This window comes from Varanus komodoensis, unplaced genomic scaffold (assembly GCF_004798865.1).
Source record: "Varanus komodoensis strain SLA01 unplaced genomic scaffold, ASM479886v1 scaffold4, whole genome shotgun sequence".
Taxonomy (NCBI): Eukaryota; Metazoa; Chordata; class Lepidosauria; order Squamata; family Varanidae; genus Varanus; species Varanus komodoensis.
Genome location: NW_025335941.1, coordinates 22,687,847 through 22,712,092, shown reverse-complemented (window position 1 = coordinate 22,712,092; position 24,246 = coordinate 22,687,847). Strand labels below are relative to the sequence as shown.

Below are 24,246 nucleotides of genomic sequence, written 5' to 3'. Positions count from 1 at the left end.
TTCCCAAAGGGGCAGCCTTCTGGAAAAAAAAACGACTGAAGTCACAAGTGACACTGTTCAGTTGCCAAACTAAGCACCCTGTCTCTATTGAAATAGTTGTAGTTTAAACTTTTTAAGTTCTGTATAGTGGAATTGTACGCTGTATTTTATTGTATTTGTGTTTTTATTGTTAACTTTTTATTATTGTAACTATGTTTATGAAATGTCATGTAAAACCCAGAAAGCGTCAGTTGCTGGATAGTCAAAAAATGAATTCAGTCATCATGATCATGATCATGATGACTGAATTCATCATCATGATCATCATCAGTGTCTTCATGTTTGTCACTGTTACACTATGTATGTATCAAGTCAGCATGTTTTGCTCTAAGTTTGTTTTCTGGAATTTCAAAGTAATGCAGAAGGGGAATGTATTTGAATGCCCTTATCAGTATAAGAGCACAAAGAAAATAATCCTCTTACTTCATGGATATATACTTCAAAAAGTTGACTGGACATAATGGATACCAGATGGAATGCAATCCATCTAGAAAATTTTATCTGTTTTAACTAAGAAAGGATAAATTGCATACCTGCCTGGACCCTAAGATAAATCATCAACAATATATTCCAGGGCACCTTGCTAATAAAGTAAGGTGGCTACCTACTAAGAAGAGGGCCTTTTCTTCTGTGGTACCCTGGTTGTGGAATGACATTTCTGAGAGTTGCCTGTGGCCTGCATTGTGCTCTTTCAGCATTAGGTACAGCAAAAAAAGATCAGGAAGAGAGAATTAGACAAAATTGTTATAAATTGCATTGGAGATTCAGAGCTAAATTAAATATGTATTTCTGTTCATAGTATATTTTAATTTATGTGTAATTTATACCATTGAAATTCTTCATGCTGTTGTTTATGTGCATTCATTTGATGTATTGGCCATGGTGTTTGTCTAGTACAGTAAACTTTTTTTAAAGTATTATGTGAACACTTTCTTACCTTCCCAGGAATTTTAGTCTTTTGGTTTCTATTGTTTTAGATCTTAGGCACAAGCCTATCAGCCTCACGACAGACACTTCTAAGCCTCCAAACTCAGAGGTTTACAAGCATCTGGTGTAAGATGTTAGGCATGGTGGAGGCACTCTCCCCTACTGCTGCTTCCATTTGCACCATGCAGTTTTACCTAAACAGTTGTTTTCATCTACCTAGATTTAGACCAACAAGTAGTGGGAGGCTGGATTGCCAGTAAGGGTCAGTGCAACTCTGCTGCCCCTTCCTTCTCTCTTGCCCTGGTGCCCCCCTTTTTTTCCTTCTTCTGGGCTCAGTTGTCACCTTGGAGAAAACAGGTGATGTTAGGAGACCATACAATTGGTCTATTGCTGTTTTTAAAACCTTTGGCTTTTAGTTCTATTTCATATTGCAGCTTTAAATTTATAAACTTTGGTTGTGTATTTTATGTTGTGTTTTATGTTTTGTGATCCACCAAGAAAGCTTTGTCCATTGGGAGGTAAAGAAATTTAACAATTAAATACATAAAACACCTGTTTTAATAGTGACTGAGCTTTCGGTTTCTTAAAAATGCTGAAGATTAATCAGAATGTAAAGGGAAAAACTAATACAGAGGAATTTTGTGACTGTGCAGGAGAGATTAACTTGCAATGCAAGGGTTACAAAAATAACATGCATAAATATGTTTCACATACTCACAAACTGAAATAAAATTTTATTTGTATAGTATGCAAATATAGTGTGGTAGTAGATCAACTATTTACAAATACTATCTGGCAAAGTTAAACCTAATCTCCATGTTGGCTAGGGAAAAAGAAAAAGAAATAACACTCAACTGACATTTTGAGGCAAGAAAGCTTTCTGTATGCCTATCTCTAGTAGGCCACATTTTCCAACTACAAATGAAAACTTTAATGTTGCCAGCCAAGTCCCATTCCTTTTTCTGATAAGCTGTTCCTCAAATATGAATATAGATTAATCCTCTTTTAATAAGCATCAACTCAGAACAGATAATCAGTGTATAAAAATTCTATCAAATCTCTGCCTGTGTTTGGATGTTTCTGTGAATTTATACTTATCTGCTAGTGTTAGGGCCTCTGTGGTAAATGTTTAGGTAACAATTATTAATTTGTTTACATTTACTCAGTTTCACTTAAATCTCTAATCCACAAGCGTGTGAATGCTTATTATTTGTAAGCAAAAATGTACAATTTTGATTCTGATCAAGTCAGACCTTTGCATTCTCACACATGTAAGCTCCTGCACTTAGGAGACTGAGGATGCATGAAAGATACATTACATTTTTCCTGTTTCAGTAGATGGATTTCTATGAATTTATAAAAAGGGGGCAGGATAGATAAACGTAATGAGAGACTACATAGCCGAGAAGTACTCATTTAGGAAAATGAATTACATTCCATAATTCTTATAGAGCCTCTAACCTGTATATCTGTCCTAAAGGGAAATACGTGCTTTCTGCCAGCTCACCTTTCACTGGGCCATTGATAAGCCTGAAGTGCATGTTCGCACCTGGGGAATTTGGAAACTGAACATAAAAAACAGGAAATTAGCTTTTAGTTCATTATCATGAGTTTATCTGTTTTTTGTGTTCAAGTGGTGCTTGAAGATTTTATCAAAGAAATTGAGATGTATATGGCAAAACTATCTTTGTGTTATGAAACATTAAATAAAGAAGAGTCAATACATGTGAAATAAACATTAATGGTGCAAATAATCTGATAGCCCAAGCTTTTGCTTTACTGAGAATCAGGAAACTTCCCAAATTATGTATTTGAAGAACTGGTATAATTTGATTTACTTAATTCCTCAAGAAAAGAAACCCATGATTTTAGTCAAAATCTAGAGTATTATCATCCATGCTAATGAATTTGTTAGACTGTGAGCTCATTATCTGTTGTTGTAAGATACTGAAAATTGTATCTTACACCCTAATGAATATAAAAACATCCTATCAATATACAAACATCCTATAATTTATTGGGACCCACTACACGCAGCGTGGCACAATAGAGTAAATGTTTCCTAACAATAGTTTCCATAATAGACCTAACTACACTTACAATTGTGGAGAAAAATTATTGGCAAAATCTCTTCTTCCTTATATAAATTTGGAGCAGGCCTGAATCATTTGTTGCCCATTAGGATCCATGAAGGCAGCCCTTTCCTTGCCCAGTGGTCCCCAGTTGCTTTGGGCTGCTGTTCCCATTAGCTATGATGGGTGGGGCTGATGGGAGTAGTAATGCAAACCACCCAAAGTTCCCCAGGTTTTTAAAGAATGACCTAAGCCATATATTGCCAGGTTACCCCAAGAGTAGAACAGTGGGTTTTTTTTTATTTATTAAAAGTATCCAACACATTGGTGAAGTAGTAGATTACAATAAATACTGCATATGTAAATGTTTATGTCAATATTACATCAAAATTACAAAGCAGTAATTTAAAACAAAATGAACCCAGAAACGTCATGAAAGCCAAAATAAAAACCAGCAACAGGAAGTAACAGTGCAAAGAATTAAAATAACATTTAAATACTTCAAGATGGAAAAGTCTGATATTTTGATTTGATTTTTTGTTTTTAAGGTACTCTTTTTACACTGAAGGATTCACAATTGCTAGGTAAGCTTCTTTGGGGAGTGCTTTGCACAGCTGTGGTTTCTCCACTGAAAATGCCTTCTGCTTAGAAGCCACTCATCTTAAACTTAGATGGTGGTGGCAGTCAGAGAAGGGCCTCAGAAGATTACTGCAAGGCCCTCTACGGTATACACCTTTATTCAACATACCATATCGCACAATGGCAAATTCCCCAAATCCACAAAGTGCAATTTCAAAGCAGATATTTATCCTTCTACAAAGCAAGAAAACTTAGCCTCTGTTTCTTCTGCCTACATATTGTCAGCTCTTGTCCATCCATAACACCTCAGGCAGTTATAACTGTTAAATGTGGCTGCTGATGGTTCCTGCTTTATAGACATTTTCTTGGCCAACTAATTATATGCGCTAATTCACACCTAATGAGAATTCTCAGAGAGTGTATTTCATCATGTGACTCCCTTCTAGGGGGGGCAACTGCCATTTTTAATATTTGAGCATCACCTTGCCAACAAAAGTTGTATAGTCAAAGCCATAGTTTTCCTAATTGTAATGTATAGGTGTAAGTGTTTGACCATAAGGAAGGCTGAGCGCTGAAGAACTGATGCTTTTGAATTGTGGTGTTGGAGAAGACTCCTGAGAGTCCCTTGGACTTCATAGAGATCAAATCAGTCAATCCTAAAGGAAATCAACCCTGACTGTTTTCTCGAAGGACAGATACTGAAGCTCAAGTTCAAATACTTTGTCCACCTAATGAGAAGGAAGGACTCAGTGGAAAAAGCCCTGATGCTGGGAACAATTGAAGGCAAAAGGAGAAAGGGAAGACAAAGGATGAGGTGGCTGGATGGAGCCACTGGTACGGGATTGTGTGAGCTCTGAGAGATAGTGTAGGACAGGGGAGTCTGGTGTTCTGTGGTCCATGGGGTCATGGAGGGCCAGGCACAACTTTGTGACTGAACAGAACTGGAGAGCATACCACAGCTTGCAGTTATGTGTGAACCCTGTTATGTGATGGGTTATTGCTTAATAAGCTGTTAATAAGCCACCTGCAACCCTGAAACAGCCCATGGGTACTGGATGGCTTGTCAACCATTCAAAAATCCTATCATCACCAACTTTGCATGTAGTGACAAGCTATGTACACTTTCACTCAGGTTCAAATGTTTAGAATAGCAGCCATTGCTGTGTTGAGAAATCCTTGCAGGAAAATTTACCCACAATGACTACTTGTTACATGCTGAAAACCAGTCCTTATATGGGTTAATATAAGAATGGTGGTTAAAATAGAGAATGATTTCAAGATACATATCCTTGCCCTGGCTGAGGCCCTAGTACTCAAGAGGACACTGAACTATCTTCTCAGGATAGACACAGTTGCTGACCACAAGTCTGAAGCCCTTAATTTACTGCAGCAGCTTTATTACTTTTTTGGCCTTGTTTTTTGAGTTTGTCCACCCTTTAACCAGTTCTGAACATACTATATTCTTTCTATCGTATTTAATTGTGTTTTCTATGTCTTACATCTCTCTTCCTGTTTCCTTTCTGCACCATATGCACCTGATGCTTTTGTATCATTTCTCTTTAATGAGCATTTCATTATTAAGTAATTGTAAGCTGCCCCATGGTTTCTACTAATGCAAAGGTGAAGTAGAAATTCATAAAATAAAGTAATAGTTGACTCTGCTTCAGTAATTACAAAGCGGAGAGAATTATGATCAGCATTCCTTCATCCCATCTCCCTACCTCTGATGTGAGAAAGGCCCTCTTGTTCATGGCTTGAACAGGGCATGAGTGCCTGTGATATTGAACTGTTAAAAAAGTAGAGGAAGAAAGAACATTATGAACTGAGCTTCTGCACAATTGGGTACTCCTGCAAAGTGCTTGGTTGACATTATAAAAGGAATTGTAATAGTAATTTATAGGGCTGCGGGTGGCGCAGTGGTTTAAACTGCTGTTCTGCTGGACTGGTTGATTGAAAGGTCGCCAGTTCGAATGTGCACAACGGGGTGAGCTCCTGTTGCTCTGTCCCAGCTCCTGCCAACCTTGCAGTTCAAAAGCATGCAAATACAAATAGATAAAAAGGTACCACTTCGGTGGGAAGGTAACAGCGTTCCGCACACCTTGGTGTTTAGTCATGCTGGCCACATGACCATGGAAACCATCTGCGGACAAACGCTGGCTCCCTTGGCTAGGAAACAGAGATGAACACCGCCCCCTAGAGTCAGACATGACTGAATTTTAATGTCATGGGGAAACCTTTTACCTTTTAATAGTAGTTTAGTACCCACCCTCCCCAACTGAATATACAAATGAGAACATCATATTGGACTAAGAATGTAACTTTAGTCCATGATGTTCATAAGTCCATCTAGAGTAATATCCAGTTTTCCCAGTACAACATTCTCCACAGCAGCACATTCCAAGTCAAGATTGACTTTTGAGCCTCACTGCATGGAAATAAAACTTTGATACACTTGGAAACTTCACTTTATTTCTTTAAGAAGGTCTGAATGAACTCCATAGTTATTCATTTTAGACTTTTAAATTGCATTAGATTTCAGTGAGTATTAATGAACTTAATTGAAATTCTAGATCTGAAAAAGTAGAGCATTTTGCTGTACCTTGCTGATTTGCAAGTGTGCAATACTATGCAACGAGATTTTATACTGTAATGTACCAAATATATTTCCAGACTGTGAACACCCTTCACTTTCAGAAAGAACCATGCCAAAAATCTTTGGCAGTCCTGTGTTTCCCTTTCTTGTTATGGGGAATCGCAAGAACCAATGTCAAGATTGTTGCAGCCTGTTTCAGCAGATAGTTGTGGCCTCCTGCTGTGTTTTGCAAAAGAGGCATTTGAAAAGGGGAGAGTTATTGAAGTCAGATGAGGAAAAAAAGGCAGATGGAAGAGAGAGAGAGAGAGGCATAGGGCTCCCAAAGGGACTGAGAAGAGCATCCTGGGTACAAAACGTAAAAGCATCTTCTAAATTAGCTGAATGTTAAGACTAGTAAAATAGTCATGGGTTGAAGGGATAACTAAAGACTTAAATTTGGAATGGAACAGACAAGGCAAACTAATACTGGGAAAGACAATTTGATAAAAATGTAAACCAGACATAAGGGCAAGATTTGGGTATGACATTTCCACACAGCAAATAAGATGTGACCAATGGCAGTTAGAAGAAGCACTCTTTTCATATGAACCTGCTTTAAGACAAAAACAAGAATTTAATCTGTGGTTCGTAGATAAATGTTTGAATTTTGACTGATAAATTGTATCATTGTGGACATATATGCAAGAGAGGTGGGATGAAAGCTGGTAGTACATGTGTCACAAGTTGCCTTGTGAGTTTTCTCAATAAATTTTTTAAAGAGTGTGTTTATACTTTCATGGCAGCTACAGAGCAACTTATTCATGACTGTGCATGTAGGTGAGCAAGTTTAATGTTTCCAAGTGTGTCACTGATATTTTCTAACAATTTATTTTGCTTGACAGTTTATATCAATCATCCCAGTGCTGAAGTAACTATATTCCAGCATAAAAGGTATTGACAGCATGAAACTTTATCATCAGATTCTTGTCAATTCTGTTATTAAACTGGAAAAAATATGTATTGAATGCTGGGAATAGCAAATGGAAGGATATTCCTATGAAGGAATAAAGCATTCAGCCATTTTGAATTAGGTTATCATAGTTATAAATTGGTTTCTTTTATTGTAGAAGCTGTTCAGCCAAGGGAAGTTAAAGGTACAAATCCAGCACTTAAGAGAAAAAAATGAATTCATAGGAAGCCCAAGGCTTTGCCCAAGAAAGCAGGCAATAAAGAAGCAGAAATTAAGGAAGAGTATATTGGCTAAAAAATTGAAAGGAGTAATGAAATCGCTGTGTTTAGGGGCGAGGGAGGAATTGGTGGAGTAGATGAGATTAAGGTATGGAATAAGGAATACAGAGAATTTGATAGACCCAGAACTAATGTTAGACTGCCAGGACTGGTATCAAAGGTAGGCATGGTTGGGCATTGCTAAGGGATCAGAAAGGGTCCCACTGACAAGAAGTCAATGGAGTTCTTCCTCCTCTTCACAACTGCAAGCTTCTTGTTCACCTGCCTCTTACTTTGGACCAAGCAATAGCAGTGATAAGAATGAAGCACTATATAAAGCCGCCTACTTCAGGAATAGGCAAAAGGTAGATCTCCAGATGTCTTGGATTTGAAATCTGAAATCCAAAAATATGGAGATCTATTTTCTACCAACCCTTGGAACATTTGTTATCTACTTGTCAAGCAACAAGGTGAAAGGGAAGCGGAAGCAGGTTACAACAGTGGTACAGAGTAGAATCTCTATAAGAGAAGTGGGTTATTTTGAGTTTCTTGCTCTTTGGAGCACTGCAGAAAGAAAGCAGAGTGGAGGCCTACAGTAGATCCAGACTAGAGAAGTTGGCTGGATGTATTAGTTTAGCTAATGAAGTGGAAGCTTAGCTGGATGTTTTTAACTCTGCTTAAAATTTTGCTTTTGTTCAAATTGATCTGATCTTTTCCTCCTCTCTACAAATATATTCTAGATAATTGTTTATCTTGTTGCTTTCTGTACCTAGGTAATTTAAGGGTAGATATTCTAACGCTGGAATAACATTTCCTGGAGTCTTGTTATTTACCTTACACATGAGTGCCATAATATTATTTCCACTACTACTAGACAATCCCAGAGGCTAAAAAGCTGTTTAGTAGAACTACATGAACTAAGTAATAGCAATGAGGGAAAATGGTTCTTTCCTCTCCTCTCCCTGATGGTACAAGCTACATTGCAATCCTATGAATTCCTCTAGCTCTCTGAGCAGTATTTCATGCTATTCTTTTGGATTTCCAGACAGACACAGAATTAGGAGGTACTATTTTGTGGTGGTTTTGATCCTTTTGAAGAATGATTCCAGATAGCATTTTTTCTGTTAGGTATCTTTGCTATCAGCTTAGGGTGACCCAAAATGATAGATCCTGTGGTTTAACATCTACCAGGGAGAGATTCTGGGGAACAGGAGTTAATTATTGATGATGATGATGATGAATTGTTATATCTTCTTTTCATCTAACAGTAAAGAAGCTGTTAAGATTCTGAATTGGTGATCAGACTAAGAATGGGTTGGATAGCAAATGGAGGCTTAATCCAGACAAGACAGTTTCAGATTGCTCAGAGGGAGTACTACCCTATCAAAATCAATCAGACATTCAGTGAACTCAGCTGTACACCTGGATAACTTCTAACAGCTGTGGCCAGGTGTAGCACTAGTCACTCATTGGTGTATCTGCTACACATGCTAAGCTGGTGTGCCTGCCTGCAACATATGGACCTGAGAAGATAGACTTGTCCTGAGTAATATATGCCTTAATGTGGGAAATCCCTTTAAGCCTAAGGGGTAATTTGAATTCCAAAGAAGCTATTGAGAGGCACATTTCAACAGTGAATAGCACCAAAGACAGACTAGGCAAAAGCATAAAAATACCAGCATAGTTTAGTTTTAATCTTTTATTGCTAGTAAGTAATCCTCAGGAGAGGAATATTGACTCTTTAGTATAGGAAAAATCTGTGCAAAGGCTGGGAAACATTGGAAAAAAATTAGCTGGGCAAATGGGAATAAAATCAGGGAGAGGTAAGGGGAACCCCTGAGGTCTGGATTGTAATATTAGGAGGCTGCATTTGGCCCTGAGGGATTATTTATAAGACTAATGATAATAATTGACCTAAGTTGTGGTTGTTTACTTAACACTCATTATTTTTCTCATCCACATTTACATTGAGTGGGCCCGTTACAATCTGTTATTTCAACTAATGTTCTCACAATTTTAGCCGTATTTACTATAATAATGCACCAATAGTAACAAGGATTTACCGTTTTAAGGTCTGGCTTGACAATTATTAAAGGGTTGCATGAAAACTGCAGAGATTCATGTAGTAGAATGGGTTGTATACTTATCAGTTAATAGCTCCACTTGTGGTACAGAACATATGGGCATGGATAAATTTAAGAACTATGTTTGGCAAATATTAAAGTTGAGAAAAAGTCTACAAAGATCAAGAAACTAGGAAAAATTCTGCACAGGTCTTCAAGTTAAGCATGTAGATCCTTGGAGGTCCTTTTTAAAATCTCCTGTGGCTAGTTATATTATTTCACTCAAAGCCCTATAAATTACCATTCAAACAATGCAAAGGAGAAAATCTGAAAGAGTAAGAATTGGGCACAATTATAAGGAAAGGCATATCAGCTGTGGTAGATTTCTGCTGGAATCACTGGTACAGTCAATGTCACATCAGTGTAATTGATGAGCAGAGTGCTTCTTCTTGCAATTGGGTTTTAAGTCTTTGCATGAGCTGAATGACTAGAAAGGGTTCAACCACTATATGCTGCATTTGTATCTTGTTGGGTTAAGACACAGACTAATGGACAGTACCTGCAGGGGTGAAGGTGAACGACTGAACTGCAAAACAAGAGAAGCAGATACATTATGAGTTATAGACCCTGTTATGAAGTCCTAAGTAAAGGGCATGAGTGTCCTTCAGAATGACTTCTGTATGTACTTTAAGAGCAAGTGCATGTAGCAATTCAGCTTTAAGCATTAATCAGCCAGCAGCCCATGAGAAATTAAGGAATGAAAAGAGGTGAATAATATTTTTGTCAATTATATCAAATAGTAATCAGTAATGTGGACATGCAGCTGTCTCTAAGATGTTATGATCAGCTTGGAAATGTGATGCCTTATGAGTTTTCATCATCAAGCAAAGAAACATTAACAATTAATGAACAACTCTGTGTAGTGATACAACAGTTAGCCATACAACTTCAAATGTCATAAATGCAAATACCATATACATAAGTATCAGGGAGGGAACCCAACGATCCTGTTAACTCAAATCTTACACAGCTTTAGTTGCTGACCAATAATAGCATATGATTCTCAGGTAGCAACACAATTTTCACCTCATTTAAGAGAAATTTCTCTTGCCCATATATTTACATATATGGTAAAATTACAGATTGTTGGATGATACAAGACTATTCACAGAAACATGCCGATTTACATAACACAGAAGCTGGACAATTCAGTATATGAAATGTTTCATTAGCGATACAAATTGCTATGTCATGTTTTTAGCACATCTGATGTTTATGAAAGTCTAACATAAAGGAGTGCACCTACTGAACCCCCAATGTCTCAATAGTTTTCTAACTATGAAGGATCTGACAAAACATTGCACTTTTGGTGTCAGTGATCTTGATATATCTAACTTCTAAACAGAACTCAATGATTTGCTTAAGAATAGTAAAATAAGCAAAACCTGGTGTTCTATTTAAAATGAGATAATAAAAATTAAAATGAAACAAAGAAAAACATGTGCAAACAGCACCATCTAAGAACATTATAACTTTACTACCAGGGTAATTCAGGCTTACTGAATTAATAGTAAAGCAGTAGGATAATATCAAGAAATAATTAATAAGAAATCAGGAGGATTTTAGAATCAGATTTCCCTGGCATATACAACCAAAAGTAATTTGGCTTGAATTGCCAAGAGTACAATGTACATACATTGTTGTATATAAATCACTAGAAATATTTTCTTTCTGTGAAATATTACCATACCAAAATGAATGATTGAATTCTACAGAATAAAGGTTTTCTAATTCAACTGTCATGGGAACTGCATGGTGGTTTACACCAGACTGAGCACAAATACTGAGTAGGGTTTCTGTTTTTGTTTTAAGCTAAAACTTTTTCATGTGTTGGCTTCTAGTTGGCAATGCATTATATTTAGCATCTAAGAACTTTGCAGTTAAGTCAATTTCAAAACTTTATCTGGTCCAGAATAATAGAACTAAGTAAAAAATAGAAGATTAAGAATTCCCAAAGTTCATGCCTTTGCATGCCCATTTCTTTAACGAGCATGAAAATGCATAAGTCATGCATCTGGGAAGTCTCTATGTGCCTATTGCATTTCAAACAAGAAAATAAGATGTTTGGTTCACAAATAGGCTTATTGATCATGTCCAGTGTGATCAAACAAAGTGACAAAGGTATTTGGGCAAATTCTACTGCAAAATAAACACAAAGCTGGGTTAGTGTAGGACAAATATATACATTTTATATATTGTTTTTCATTCATGTTCTAAAGTGGTATTTATTACTATTTTAATTTCCAGTCATAGATATTGGAAGTAGTTAGTCATGAATACCTGAGAAATCATTGCTTCAGACAGAACATAGTATAAGACTTAGTTTGCACTATAATTGTCAATTTACTTGCTGTTCATTTTTGCCAACATTTTGCCGGATTCATGGGCCTCTGTAATACTGGATCTGAAAATATTTAGACTTCCTTCTACACCAGAACCAAAATGGAAAACTGCATCTAAATTTCTTGGTGCATTATATCAGATGTACTTGTTATGAGACTGTTAAACAATTTTCTTGTAGGAATGATGAAATATGGTGCAGAGCAATGCACTCAAAGCTATTCATATCCCTGGTCTTTGGCAGCATACCAAGCAAGCACAGAATGGTCATCCATTTGACCCTCATTTTATGAACTAACAATGTCCTTGATAAATAAATATTTAGAAAGTTTGTTTTTACCTGCATAATTGCTGAGGCCTTTCCTCTTCTTTCTGCGCCAGTACAGCCAGATACTGAAACCCATCAGTATTACCCAGCAAGCACCACCAATTCCAGCTATAAAGGCAGGTTGCTTAACAACATCTGTTATTTGCTCTGTTATGCTATTGTTGTTTTCGGTGATGACAACTTCATTACGACTTCCTGTTTTATTAAAAAAGAGCATTGAGGATACTTAAAGACAAGAGGATGACAATTCTAACTAATCAGAAATTGTCCACTTATGAAAAAAAAAGTTAATAGGTCCTTGGAAGCCATAACAAATTCTAGTGAAAACATGGTAAAACTTCATTGATAAATAAAAGGAAATTATTTTCAAGTTAAAAATTGAATAGACTCTATAACTTCCTTTTAAGTGGAAGAAAGGTAGCATATATATGCAGCTCCCCTTATATTCCATAAGTACTTTTTAATGGCAAGATTGTACCGCATTTATTATAGAACTGGAACACTTATGAAAGAGTCTCCTTGTGTAACGGGTTACACTTCCTATACCCCAATTTCCTCTTTCTGCACCCACCCCTCTGACATACCCAAACCACATTCCACAGTATGGAAAAGCTCCCTCAACCCTCAGGAACACATTTTTAAAGGGCACAGAAGCTGGCAGGGAGAAGTGGGTGCAGGAAGGCCCTGTTGCATGAGGACCAATTCAAGTTAGGATTCAATATTTTTTAAAGAACCCTCCATTTGAATACATTGTTTCAGGGGTTCACAGTGTATGGCCCCAGAACCAGATGCAGCTCCCCAGGGAAGCCTCTCAAAGACCCAAGATCTCTTCTTACTACCTTCCCACCACATATTTTCCACTCTTTCTCAGAGATGTTATATAGATTGTGCTTTGTTCTTTGCTTGTTTGTTTTCTTTATCACTACTAGTAGTAGTGAGGAAACAGTCATTGCTACAGTCAGGAGTGCCGAGATATGTGTGTATGAGTGTGTGGCCTACAACCCTAAAGCAAATCCAATGTGGCCCATAGAGTGAAATGGTTGTGCAACACCACACTATTGCCACATTCCTGTTTCCATTATATTCAATAGATATCCAGTTCCTTTGGCTGCAGACAAAAAAATAGGAAAAAATATGTGCATCTCACATTTGGAGACAAAAGCAGCTTTGTAAGAAATTATGGTTCCACTGTGCAAATTAATCTTATAATGCTTATGGATCCCCTAATACCTACAAAGATAATATGAAGTAGAATGTATATGTTGACTGATCTTGTTTTTGAAATCACTGATTTTTTTCCCTTGATGGTTCATTTCCTCCCATTAGTGGAGTTACTGGACATATACCAAATGCCAAAACAGTCCCTAGCAAGTAAATGGCAAAAAGTAGGGACATCAGACTGGCAGATGAATGGCTCCCTACATAAAAAAAGCTCTTTTCTAGGTTTTGTCACTGAATACAAACAATTCTGTAGTCATTAAAAAGTCTAATCCCCAAAATAAGCTCTTTCTCCATCAAATTAGTTCTGCACTTTGAAGCAAGTTAGCTCTGATTAGATAGCTTTTGAAAAATGACAGAATTTACAGTCTTTGATGTAGAATGAATTATGCCCCCACAATTTATTGAAATATAGTTGCAAAGCGATTAGATACTATAATTCCTCAGGTAATTCAGTGTTATACTACTGTTATTTTAGGCAGCAAATGTTTGCTTAAAGAAATCTCTGTTCCTGAAATACAGATGTAGAATATGTGTGATAGCACTGACTACAGTACAAAAGGTTAAAAAAATTATATAGTTTGCCTTGCCTTCAAAAACATGTTTTTTTTCCAGAATGATTGCAGTCTTTGTTCACTTTTTGGAATGAAGCCAATGCTATGTCAGCACATTTGTTCAAGCCTCAGGTAAATAAAACTAAGGTCATTTGTTAACCTGTTTGCAAATGACTAAAGGCTAAATGTGTAATTTCCCAGTACTATGAATTCATTGCCAGGGCAGAGAAAGATGCTTATCAGATCATAGAAACATTTGCATCCACTGTATTTTATTAGATTTTAAGACATGCTAAGTGTATGTGAGTCTAACAAAGGTAGTGACCATATTGACTAATTCTTATACTACATCTCAAGTTGAAGTTGCACACAACCAATGTAAATGAATCATACCTGCATGGTGCAAGAAAGGGTGTGTGCTACAGCAGCTAAGGAACTATCCAAATTTAAGTATTTGCTAGGCATAAACTTTTATTTTCTATTACTTAAAATGTTCCCATTGCAGCACTGTAATGGTATATTTAGATTCCATGATGGCATACGCTCCCAGGTTTTGCAAAAGAAAATAGGACAACTTGTAAAATTCCCATTTTCAAAGAAAGTATCACAGTTCTAGAAAGGCACCTCTCCCATGGTCCCTGTCTGCCCAATTCCCACTAAACACTTCGCTCAAAGGTTCCACTTTGGCTCTATATGCAATATTTATTAATTCAGCAAGTGCCCAGGATCTACCAGTTTAAAAGTCAGGAAGACACTTGGTTAAAGATATACAAGTAAATTGCTACACAATATGTTACCAAAAAACCATAGCAGTTGTAATATATAAAAAGGCAGGCTATACAGCACAGTTACAATCCTATGGCCCCCAGAAAGTTGTTGGATCATTTCCTTTGAAGTCAGAGACAGAGATCATAAGCCAGTCATCCTGGATATTCTCATGATCCTTGTCTCCCCAACTCTGAAATTTTGATATTGGTAGCAGGGAATGAGGCAAAAATACAAGTCCAGAAATGCTTTGGATAAAATACTGATTCTGTCTGGTATGATTACTTTGTTAGCATTCATGAATGTGCATTTAGGATCCTCATTCAGAAATTTAATTTCTAAGGACCCTGGAAAAGGGGTTCAACTGAAAAATGGTAGGCCAAATAAAAGTCCATCAAAAGAAAGTAAGACTGTGATGTATCACTGTGCTGCTATGGAGTAGAAGTACTTTATTATAACTTTTAATAAATTTCTTGGGAATACACTCACTGGTTTGTGACCACAAAGCTATTGAACAATCTGGCTAATGCTTGCACTAAATATTGGTTTCAGGCCAAAGTGTTTAATTACTGTTGGTAACTGGGATTGCCCTTAACAAATATACATCACTGCTCTCTATCATTCTTCCCCTTTGATTAGCCAAGCAAATGAAAATTAGTTTTCTGCTCTCTAATTCAGTTTTTAATTCATACAATTTTATACCAGATATTATGGTAATCATAAATGCTCCATTAGAGCTCAGAATTTTAATTGTAGCTTCCTTTGCCCAACCTTCTTAGCAAGGTGGAACCACTACTTTTAAAGTAATAGCTGTGACAGCACAAATGGGACTTCTACATTGAAGAATCTCCAGTACAGGTTTGGGTGCTGCTGGGGTGGAGGGGAGAGGAATCTATTCTGTCAGCCAGTTTCATTTCATCAACAGATGGCCAAAACTGGATATAACCTAATGTAATAGCCTGAATCCATTCAGTGCATATACTTCCTGAACAATGCCATTGATTTGTTCTGAAATGTTAACCTTGACAGGCCTTGGCAGACTAACTTCAAGTTTGGCATTGGCTTAACTACTGTGATGTCACAAAAAAGCAGGGCATTGTATGCAGCTCGGAGGCAAGAGCAAGACAGCTGAATAGGAATTCCAGGATAAATGAGGTGTGCTAAATTAAACAACTTTAGTGTTGCCTGGGTGCCATAGGCTTTCAAATGTTGGTGAAAATCCATGGACCAGTTCTGAAGCTTTTCAGTGGATACACTGATGCTTACTGCTTATGGTATGTGACAGAAAAGGAAATTATTGAAACCCAGAGGGAATTGCACATAGCTAGAACAAAGAAGTCACTATAATTTGTAGTGTCCACATTGCAGAACGCATTAGGTTTCTCCTGACAGCCTACTGAATAGTGACTGGGGCTCTAAGTACTATTAGCATTCTTTTTCATCATTCTTTTCCATTCCTTTAGCCTATATCCACGCTCACTTGATGATGAGATGGCAACTTATTTCCTGTCTGCAGCACATCTTAAAACTGAGCCAACTGCAGTTCCTATGGATTAAGAATTCCTTTTCATTTAACTGTAAAACAGAAAACACCTTTGAGGGGGTTTTCAGAGGACTCCAAAGCATCCTACAGGTTCTTCCTTGAGTATGCTGGTTTTCAAATTAGGTCAGTGTACGTTTAGTTATCAGCCTGGCAGCTTGTACTAATCTTCAGTGCCTTGCAATTACATGTGCAAAAGTAATAATTCATTTAAATGTCAGAATAACATATGTTTCCTGATTTCAGCAGCTGAACATAAATGAATATGGATGTTCATTTCCCATTGATGTTCAACAGAATTAATGTAAGTGTTAGGATTTGAAAAAAATGCATTAATTTAGCCTTTCTTTATGTTATATTTAATTAGAAGTTATATATTCTTATGTACGTGTGCACGTGTCAGGAAAAGTATCAGTGCATTGCTTCATATACTGCAGGTGTTTCTATAACAATGCTGTCAGTTCAGCTAATTAGAATACAGACGAGGGATGTGTGCGACCTGTAACGCTCCATTGTTTCTGCAGACAAAAATGTAATGAAATATAATATCTTCCTCCCATTGGAAAGTAATGAAGAACAAAACTAATTTGCTGCACCAAAAATTAATTAGACACATCAGATTCGATTGCACCTATTACTATGAAAGTTTACAGCTGTTTCTCATATATTATACCAACGATGGAGCCTATGCACAATTAAGTGAAGTAAGAAAAGCTTGTGAGGAAACAATTTAGTAGGTTCTCTGTCTTTCTTACTTCAGTTCCAGATAATTTTAATGCCCATTCTGTCCTGAACAGAGCCTCTTCAACAGTATGATTTATTACTTTCCCTGTTAAGAACATAAGAAGCCACTTGTACATCTAGCCCTGTTTTAACTAGTAGTTATTCTCCCAGGTTTTAGGAATAACTTTTTCCACTGCTATCTTTGAGAAATTTCTCAGAAAGGCAAGGTTTCAGGTTTGCGTCTGGTCATCAAATTAATTCTGCATAGAATCTACTAATATGAAGCAGGCATTTCCAAGGAAGCACATGAGATTACTAGCTTTTCTCTCTTGACTCAAGCCTTCTTTGGCACAGGATAGACTAGACTATTTACAGAGAATATTTGATAAATCCTAAACAAGAAAAGTGCAGGAAACAAACATTAATCATGCCCTTGGGCACCAGCCACATAAACATGTAAATAATCTAGCAATCTTAACAGGTTGATGATAAAGCTTTATTTATCGAACAGATTAAGTGACAGATCCAACATTCAACATTAATTTAATAAGCTAACCTATGTTTTCAATATATTTCAGGAAAACAAGAGCCATTTCACTGGTTTTCATCTTATTTTTTCAAAAAAGAGGAGTACTTCAACAACAGCTATGTTTTATATTTTCAACTGTAATTTATGAAATGAGTTATATTGTGTTAATAACATGAAACAAAAATATAGATATTTACATACCAATTACTATGGGTTGAGGTTCACTTTTCACTCCTACACCTGCACTTGTACTGGCTGCAACTTCTACTCTGTACTGAATACCTGGATAGAGGCCTCCAATCACGACAGAGCGAATGGCTGCATCTACAGTCTTGTTAATATGAAATTTTGTTTCATTACCCAAGCACCAGATCTACAATAGAGAGATAAAATTGTAAACAATTGTTGAGAAACATTTGAGAAACAATATAGTATACTAGCAATATTCCATTAAAGTATATATACTGTACTTCATTAATTTAAGTGATTATATTCATTTGAAATGTTAGGGAATATTTAAAATACCTCTAAATGCAATTATGTAGTTAATATTATTCAGTAGTGTAAGACAATTAATATTAGTAGAGCCCATCTTTATTAGGTCAATACCTTTATTAGAGATGATCAAAATGTCACAGAAGATCTTTAGTGTTTTGTAGAACTTTCCAGTGTACTTCTAAGATACCACAAATTCTAAGGTTCACCTCAGAAACACTTGCAGTAGAACATTTAGTGCTCCTCCGTAACCCTTTATGAATTGGCATGGCATGATTCTGACATTTAGAGATTGTAAAATTTATCTCTTTAGACAGGTTCTACCTGAACTGAGACCTGACCAGCTACAGTCTGTGCTGCAGGGTGTGGTTTTACTGCTGATTAATTTGCATTGTGCTGTTTTTATTTTTACATTTATTGTTGGTATTATTTATTTATTACACTTCTAAAACACCCAGCATCCAAAGCTCTCTGGGCGGTTCACAACAATTACAACCATAAAATGCACTATAAATGTTTAAAGCTATATTATAAAACAAAAAAGCCACAGTAAAACCTAACAGAAGATAAAAAGATTTTAAACAACTGAGACTGAAATACTAACATTCCTCACAAAATAAGACTTCCTTTTATGGTCACCATTTTGATACCTTTGTGGAAGCAGCGCACACACACACACACACACACAGAGAGAGAGAGAGAGAGAGAGAGAGAGAGAGAGAGAGAGAGAGAAAGAGAGAGCGCGCGCGCGCGCGCCATATTGTTCCTTGAGCGGAAAACAAGATGTACAACTGGACAATAGCTTCATTTGGACAACCAAAAAACTTCAAAACTATGTAGGTTTGCTTCTTTGTTACTTATGTGTTTGACAGAAATGATATATAAGAAAACAAGGTGAGCAAAAGGAATTAAGATCAAACTGTTCAAGAAAAAGGTTTGGAATAAACATTTTAAGCAAAAATGCTCTCTGCTTGTGTAGTCAGATCTTTATCTTAGATGATAACAGACAAGAGGTTATCATGGGCTGAAGTGCCATCAGATGGCACTCAGTTCTACCTCTTCTTCATCAAATCAAGGTGAGGCAGTGGCCATTATAAACCAGTGCCTGAGCTCAGTGAAGGACTGGATGAGGGTCAATAACCTGAAGCTCAGTCCTGGCAATACAGAGGTAGGTAGACCATCCATCCAACTGGAAAATTTATAAAGGATAATATTATACAGTTAAATGGATACAAAAAAGCTCACTAAGATCAACGGTTGAATATCTGTCTTAAAAATCTTTACAGTTCAGAAAGCTATTTCAATGATATAACTAATACATTAACTCATGACAAGGAGATGCTGTAACTGCACTATTCATCTAACTTCTGATTTCATGTTGAATAAATAATAATAATTTAAGAAACAAAGAAACAAACAAACATGCCCTAGGATTCTGATCATTTTTACAATGCAAACCATCACTTTGTAATACAGAATAGATTATTTCAAGGCATCTTTTTGTTTCTTACATTTAAAGATGTGCTTCTTACATTTATACATGCATTTATAACATAATAGGTTTTTTCCCTGAGAAAAAAAATAAAAATGTAGGAGCTATTTAAAAGTAAAATATTGATATTCAATAGACCAGAATGCTTTAACTAGAGATCTGGGGAACTCAAGAAGTTATGTATTCTTCTGTGAAATTACGCTATCAAAGAAAAGTGAAGCTTGTCAAATGATGATCCTGTTTCTTATGAAAATAATCAAGCAATAGCTATAGTGGAGTCTTTGTTTATTATGGAAGCATTAGAAGAAGCTACATATACTCAGAGATTGCCATATAGTAGAGATTTCTCTGATGGCCCAAACAATATAAAAATCTTTAAAATGGTGTGTCTGTGAGCAAGAGAGAGTGTGATTTAATGTGGCTATACAAATATCAGTAAAACAGGGAATATGTCCAAATCAGCAGTTGGCCACATTGAGAGATACCACATGTTAATGGAATTCACACAAAAGTTGTTCTGTTTTCTCCAAACTAAAAAAAGAAAATTAATGCCTTGATTTAGTCACGTTTGTCATGCAAAAGGTTAACCCAACACAATAGATGCAAGCACCTATTATAAACAGCATGCTGTCCAAGAGAATAAACAGAATATTCTTGTAAAAAACAAACAAATATTCAGTAACCTATATTTAATCAGATAACTTCTGATTAAAAACTTCAAACATTGGAAGTAATATACATGTATGGATGCTAATTAACATTATGTTGGATCAGAGTGATTCAAAACAGAACTCAATAAACAAGATGATCTCAGTGGTGGTAGACATAATTATTTTCACTGATCTGCACTACAGCCTTCTATGCATTTGAAAAACCACAACCTTCCAGAACAGTGTGAGAAGTGATGTGATACCAAGTATAGGGGAAAGCAACCATAAAAAACCACCAGTTTGCTGCATCTCTCCCTCTAGGAGGGAAGCTCCACCAGATGCCAATTCCTTCCACCAAACTAAATATCAATTCCATTTATGGAAAGTATTTTTATCCAATCTATTATCTTTAAGTTTGTGGCATGTGGTATCCAATTTAAATAAGAATCAAGAACAACTACTAGTTATAAAAACCTGTGGCCCAGGTTTACTTTGGATTTGCAGTTTTGCCACTGGACACAGTTGATCACAATGATGGCAACTTCTTGGAAATATCTGTGGCCATACACTAATTTTGCAATGCTTTCTGTGTGCCAGTGGGCTTTTATATTTTGTACTGTCAGACTGACTTCAAGCACAAGTGGGGTAATCTTATCATGAAGCAACATGAAGTAATTGCTTTGGGTGAGAGATTCCAGGGGAGCATGCTATTTTCCTACTTTTGACCTCCATTTTCTCTGTGTAGTTAAAACACAGTTCTAGAATAGATCGAAGGGGCCCTGCTGTCGTTTGATTTTTTTATCTTCAGGAATGAAATGTCAAAAGCTGGGTCTGATCACACTTCTTTTGAAGAACTTCAAAAATATTTTTAGTGTGCAGCAATGGGGGAAGATAGGAAAAAAGTTAAAGCCTTAGCTGGTGAATGTAAACCTGGTGTTTCCAGAGGGAATTGGTTCTTTTTAATAACAGTAATATTGCTAAAGGGAAGGCTGAAACACTCCTGGAACTTGAGTTCTGTTGACAACATTGGATTCTTTACATCAAAATGAACTCAAGATTTATCGGAAATCCCCTTTCTTCCGTGGTAGCTAACATACACTTTTAAAAATTCAAGTAGGATGAAAGTTTCAGTGAAAGAACGTATCACATTCCTAAACTTATGGCTGGTGCAATGTAGATTAAAAAAATCTACGAGAATGATGATTTGCTATCTGGTTATTTTAAGATCCACACACTTGTGACTGCAGAGAATTTCCAGGGACAACTTTTTGTTCAGCCAGATAACAACACTGAATGATATTGAAAAAGAGTGCATTTCTTGCACTACCCTTCCTGTCTGAGGACCAAACAGCATATTGTGCTGAATACTCAGTGTGTAATTACATCTGCACTTTTATTAATTACAAGCATATGGAAATATTGATCCTTACTGGGAACTCTGTGTGTAGGAAAGGGAGATTTCTTTCCTAAGTATGGTGTCTGCATGGGGAGGGGAGTAGATGAATTTTAGTTCTGATTGAACGTGATAAGAAAGAGATAACCCCCCACCCTTATATCCCTTATTTATAACAATTATAACAATATTATGCCCCCCCACCCAAACATCTCTAATTAATCAAAGTGAAACAGAGGCAGATGTTGAATCAAAGGCACATGTTGAAACAGAGGCATTTGGCTAAATTTATTAGATAGAACGAACGAACGAACGTTGTTTGGTCTGGAGAAAGCTAAGGAAGGTACCAACTGCATTCTCTATGAAAAACATTATTTTTCAGTATTACATTTGTAAGAAGGAATATGAATGAATTCATTAATGTTGTGAGAATGATTACTGTAGAGTACCAAACTTTATAAAAAAATAAATCATTTCTTGTCAATATTAATTACATCATGCACAACATGTTCAGAGTTTTTGTTGCTGCTATATTTCAGCCCTACCTTGTATTCTTGAATTATTCCATTTTGGTGATCTAGAGGTGGAGGATCCCAAGAAATGCTGATGCTGGTACTGTTGTGGCTTCCAACTGTCAGAACAGTAACAGATTGTGGAGGGGCACTTGGAGCTGCACCAAACAGAGTGAGAGAAAGTCATAGTTGGTTAAATATTGTAAAAGGAAGAAGCATTTAATTACACGCTACTGCTTGAAACCATTCTAAATACGTAGAGGCCTGCAACATATATTGAATGATAGGATATGAGTTTTTCTGTCCCTGATTGCTGAGAAGAGCAATCTAACAGAACAATCATATACATGTTTACTCAAAATTAAGTCCCATTTATTTCAGTAGGGCTTACTCCCAGGTTATTAGGTACAAGATTGCAGCATGAATGTATGCAAAGATATGACTTTTATCACTACATATATTCCAAGGCTGAATGCTATGTCAGATTAAAAAATCCAGTACAGGCATTTTTGTTTGTTTATTAAATACATTTTGGTTTACCAGTCTGAAAAATTAACACCATCAAAATAGTTAATATAACCTCCCCATACTCAGCAAAGGTTGAGTTGGTTTTGTACGCACAGCATGCCATTTGTCTTTCCTTTTTAGTAGTACTGCCCCCAGATATTCAGAAACAAGGAAAGAAATAAAGAATTACAACACATGGATAAATTCATGGTTTTGCATGACTAAAGGGGTGTATTTTATGGGCTGTGAAAAATCAGTGAAAAGAGGAACAAGCAGCACCATCTGAAATTCAGAGGTGCGTATTACACAGCCAAAACAACATCATTCACACTTAAGAAAAGGGATTAGCACAGACCTGGGCACTGTATGGCCTGCGGGCCACATCCGGCCCGATGGCTGACCCTGACTGGCCCGCATGAGGTCACTGGCAAATTAAAAGTCAATGCAAATATATATCATCGTAATATAGATGCAAGCAATACAACTGCACTGCTTCTATTTTGAAGGATCTGCTAAATTGAATTGAATTTATTGCTTTTCATGTAATGTTAATGTTTTTGTGAATATTCATTAAATAGTGTTGTTCTGTGCTCCACATTTTCATTGTATCATTGTAATGTTTCATTAACTGTTTTTATAGAGATATATATTGAGCAAAGCTGTAAGTGTATTGGTCCGGCCCTTAACAACTGTCAAAGTTTCTCTTGTGGCCCCATAGGAAAATTAATTGCTCACCCCTGGATTAGCAGATTGTAGGGAAGACTATTTTTTTCAGAAGTACAAAGTAATATTTACACAAAATTCTGTGTGAGAAAGAGAAATTCTTAAGGCCTCCTAATGAGGACTGAGGTGCTCAGTAGTTATCGGATGCTGACTATTTAGGTGGGAGAGCAAAAACTGGTTGGAGGAGAAACAGAGTGTAATGAATGAGGCAGAGCTTACTGGAACACTGAACAGGAACGTTTGACATGGCAACATGTTGTGGCAGGCCCCATTTGCATCTACAAATAAATAGATTCTAATATGCAGGTTTCAATAAAACAGTCTCATTCTTTCCTTTAAAGACAGATTATGAAGCCGATCTGTTAAATCTACCTGAAGAATGGCTGTTGGCTTTGCTGCTGCAATTGAAGGTAAAATGATTATATAGTATATATTCTAGTAATAAGATGTTCAGGATGGTGTATTAGCAATCAGGGTAGAAAATATACAGGAATCTGGCCTCCATGTAACCTGTTCAGAACTGACTAAAACTATTACTTAACACTCAATACCTGGGAGCAGGTATTGTAAATATTTTTAATCCATGTGATTTACATGCTTGCCTATATGAATTCCTGGACATGGATACATCTCTGTAATATGCAATTTCTAACTGTTCTGTCTTCATCTGTACAATATACTGTAAGAGCTGACACCATAATATAAATTAAACCACTTCCCTGACAGTGTTGGAAAATAACTGAAAAATAACATTTTTAAACCATTTTCTCATTTCCCTTGCTGCTGACTTGTTGAGAACACCATGCCTGATTCTTGACAGGTCAATTATTCCAGTGCTCAGCTCCTTCCCACAGATATTAAAGCACCCAAATCGCTGCTCATCTTTTCCAGACACAACCAAACAGAATTCCATTTGTTACTTTCACAAGGCCAAAAAG

The 24,246-nt window shown here is 36.5% G+C and overlaps 1 protein-coding gene across 1 annotated transcript in view; it reads right to left on the bottom strand.

Annotated features, from left to right (window-relative positions):
* Positions 1-24,246, bottom strand: part of ROBO2 (roundabout guidance receptor 2) — a 453,522-nt gene that overhangs the window by 53,982 nt on the left and 375,294 nt on the right. Inside the window, exons 15-18 of the mRNA XM_044441757.1 lie at positions 22,112-22,236; positions 17,738-17,909; positions 12,220-12,402; positions 10,039-10,065 (exon numbers count right to left, since the gene is read on the bottom strand). Coding sequence (XP_044297692.1) covers positions 10,039-10,065; positions 12,220-12,402; positions 17,738-17,909; positions 22,112-22,236 — 507 coding nt within the window. The remainder of the gene's footprint in view (positions 1-10,038; positions 10,066-12,219; positions 12,403-17,737; positions 17,910-22,111; positions 22,237-24,246) is intronic.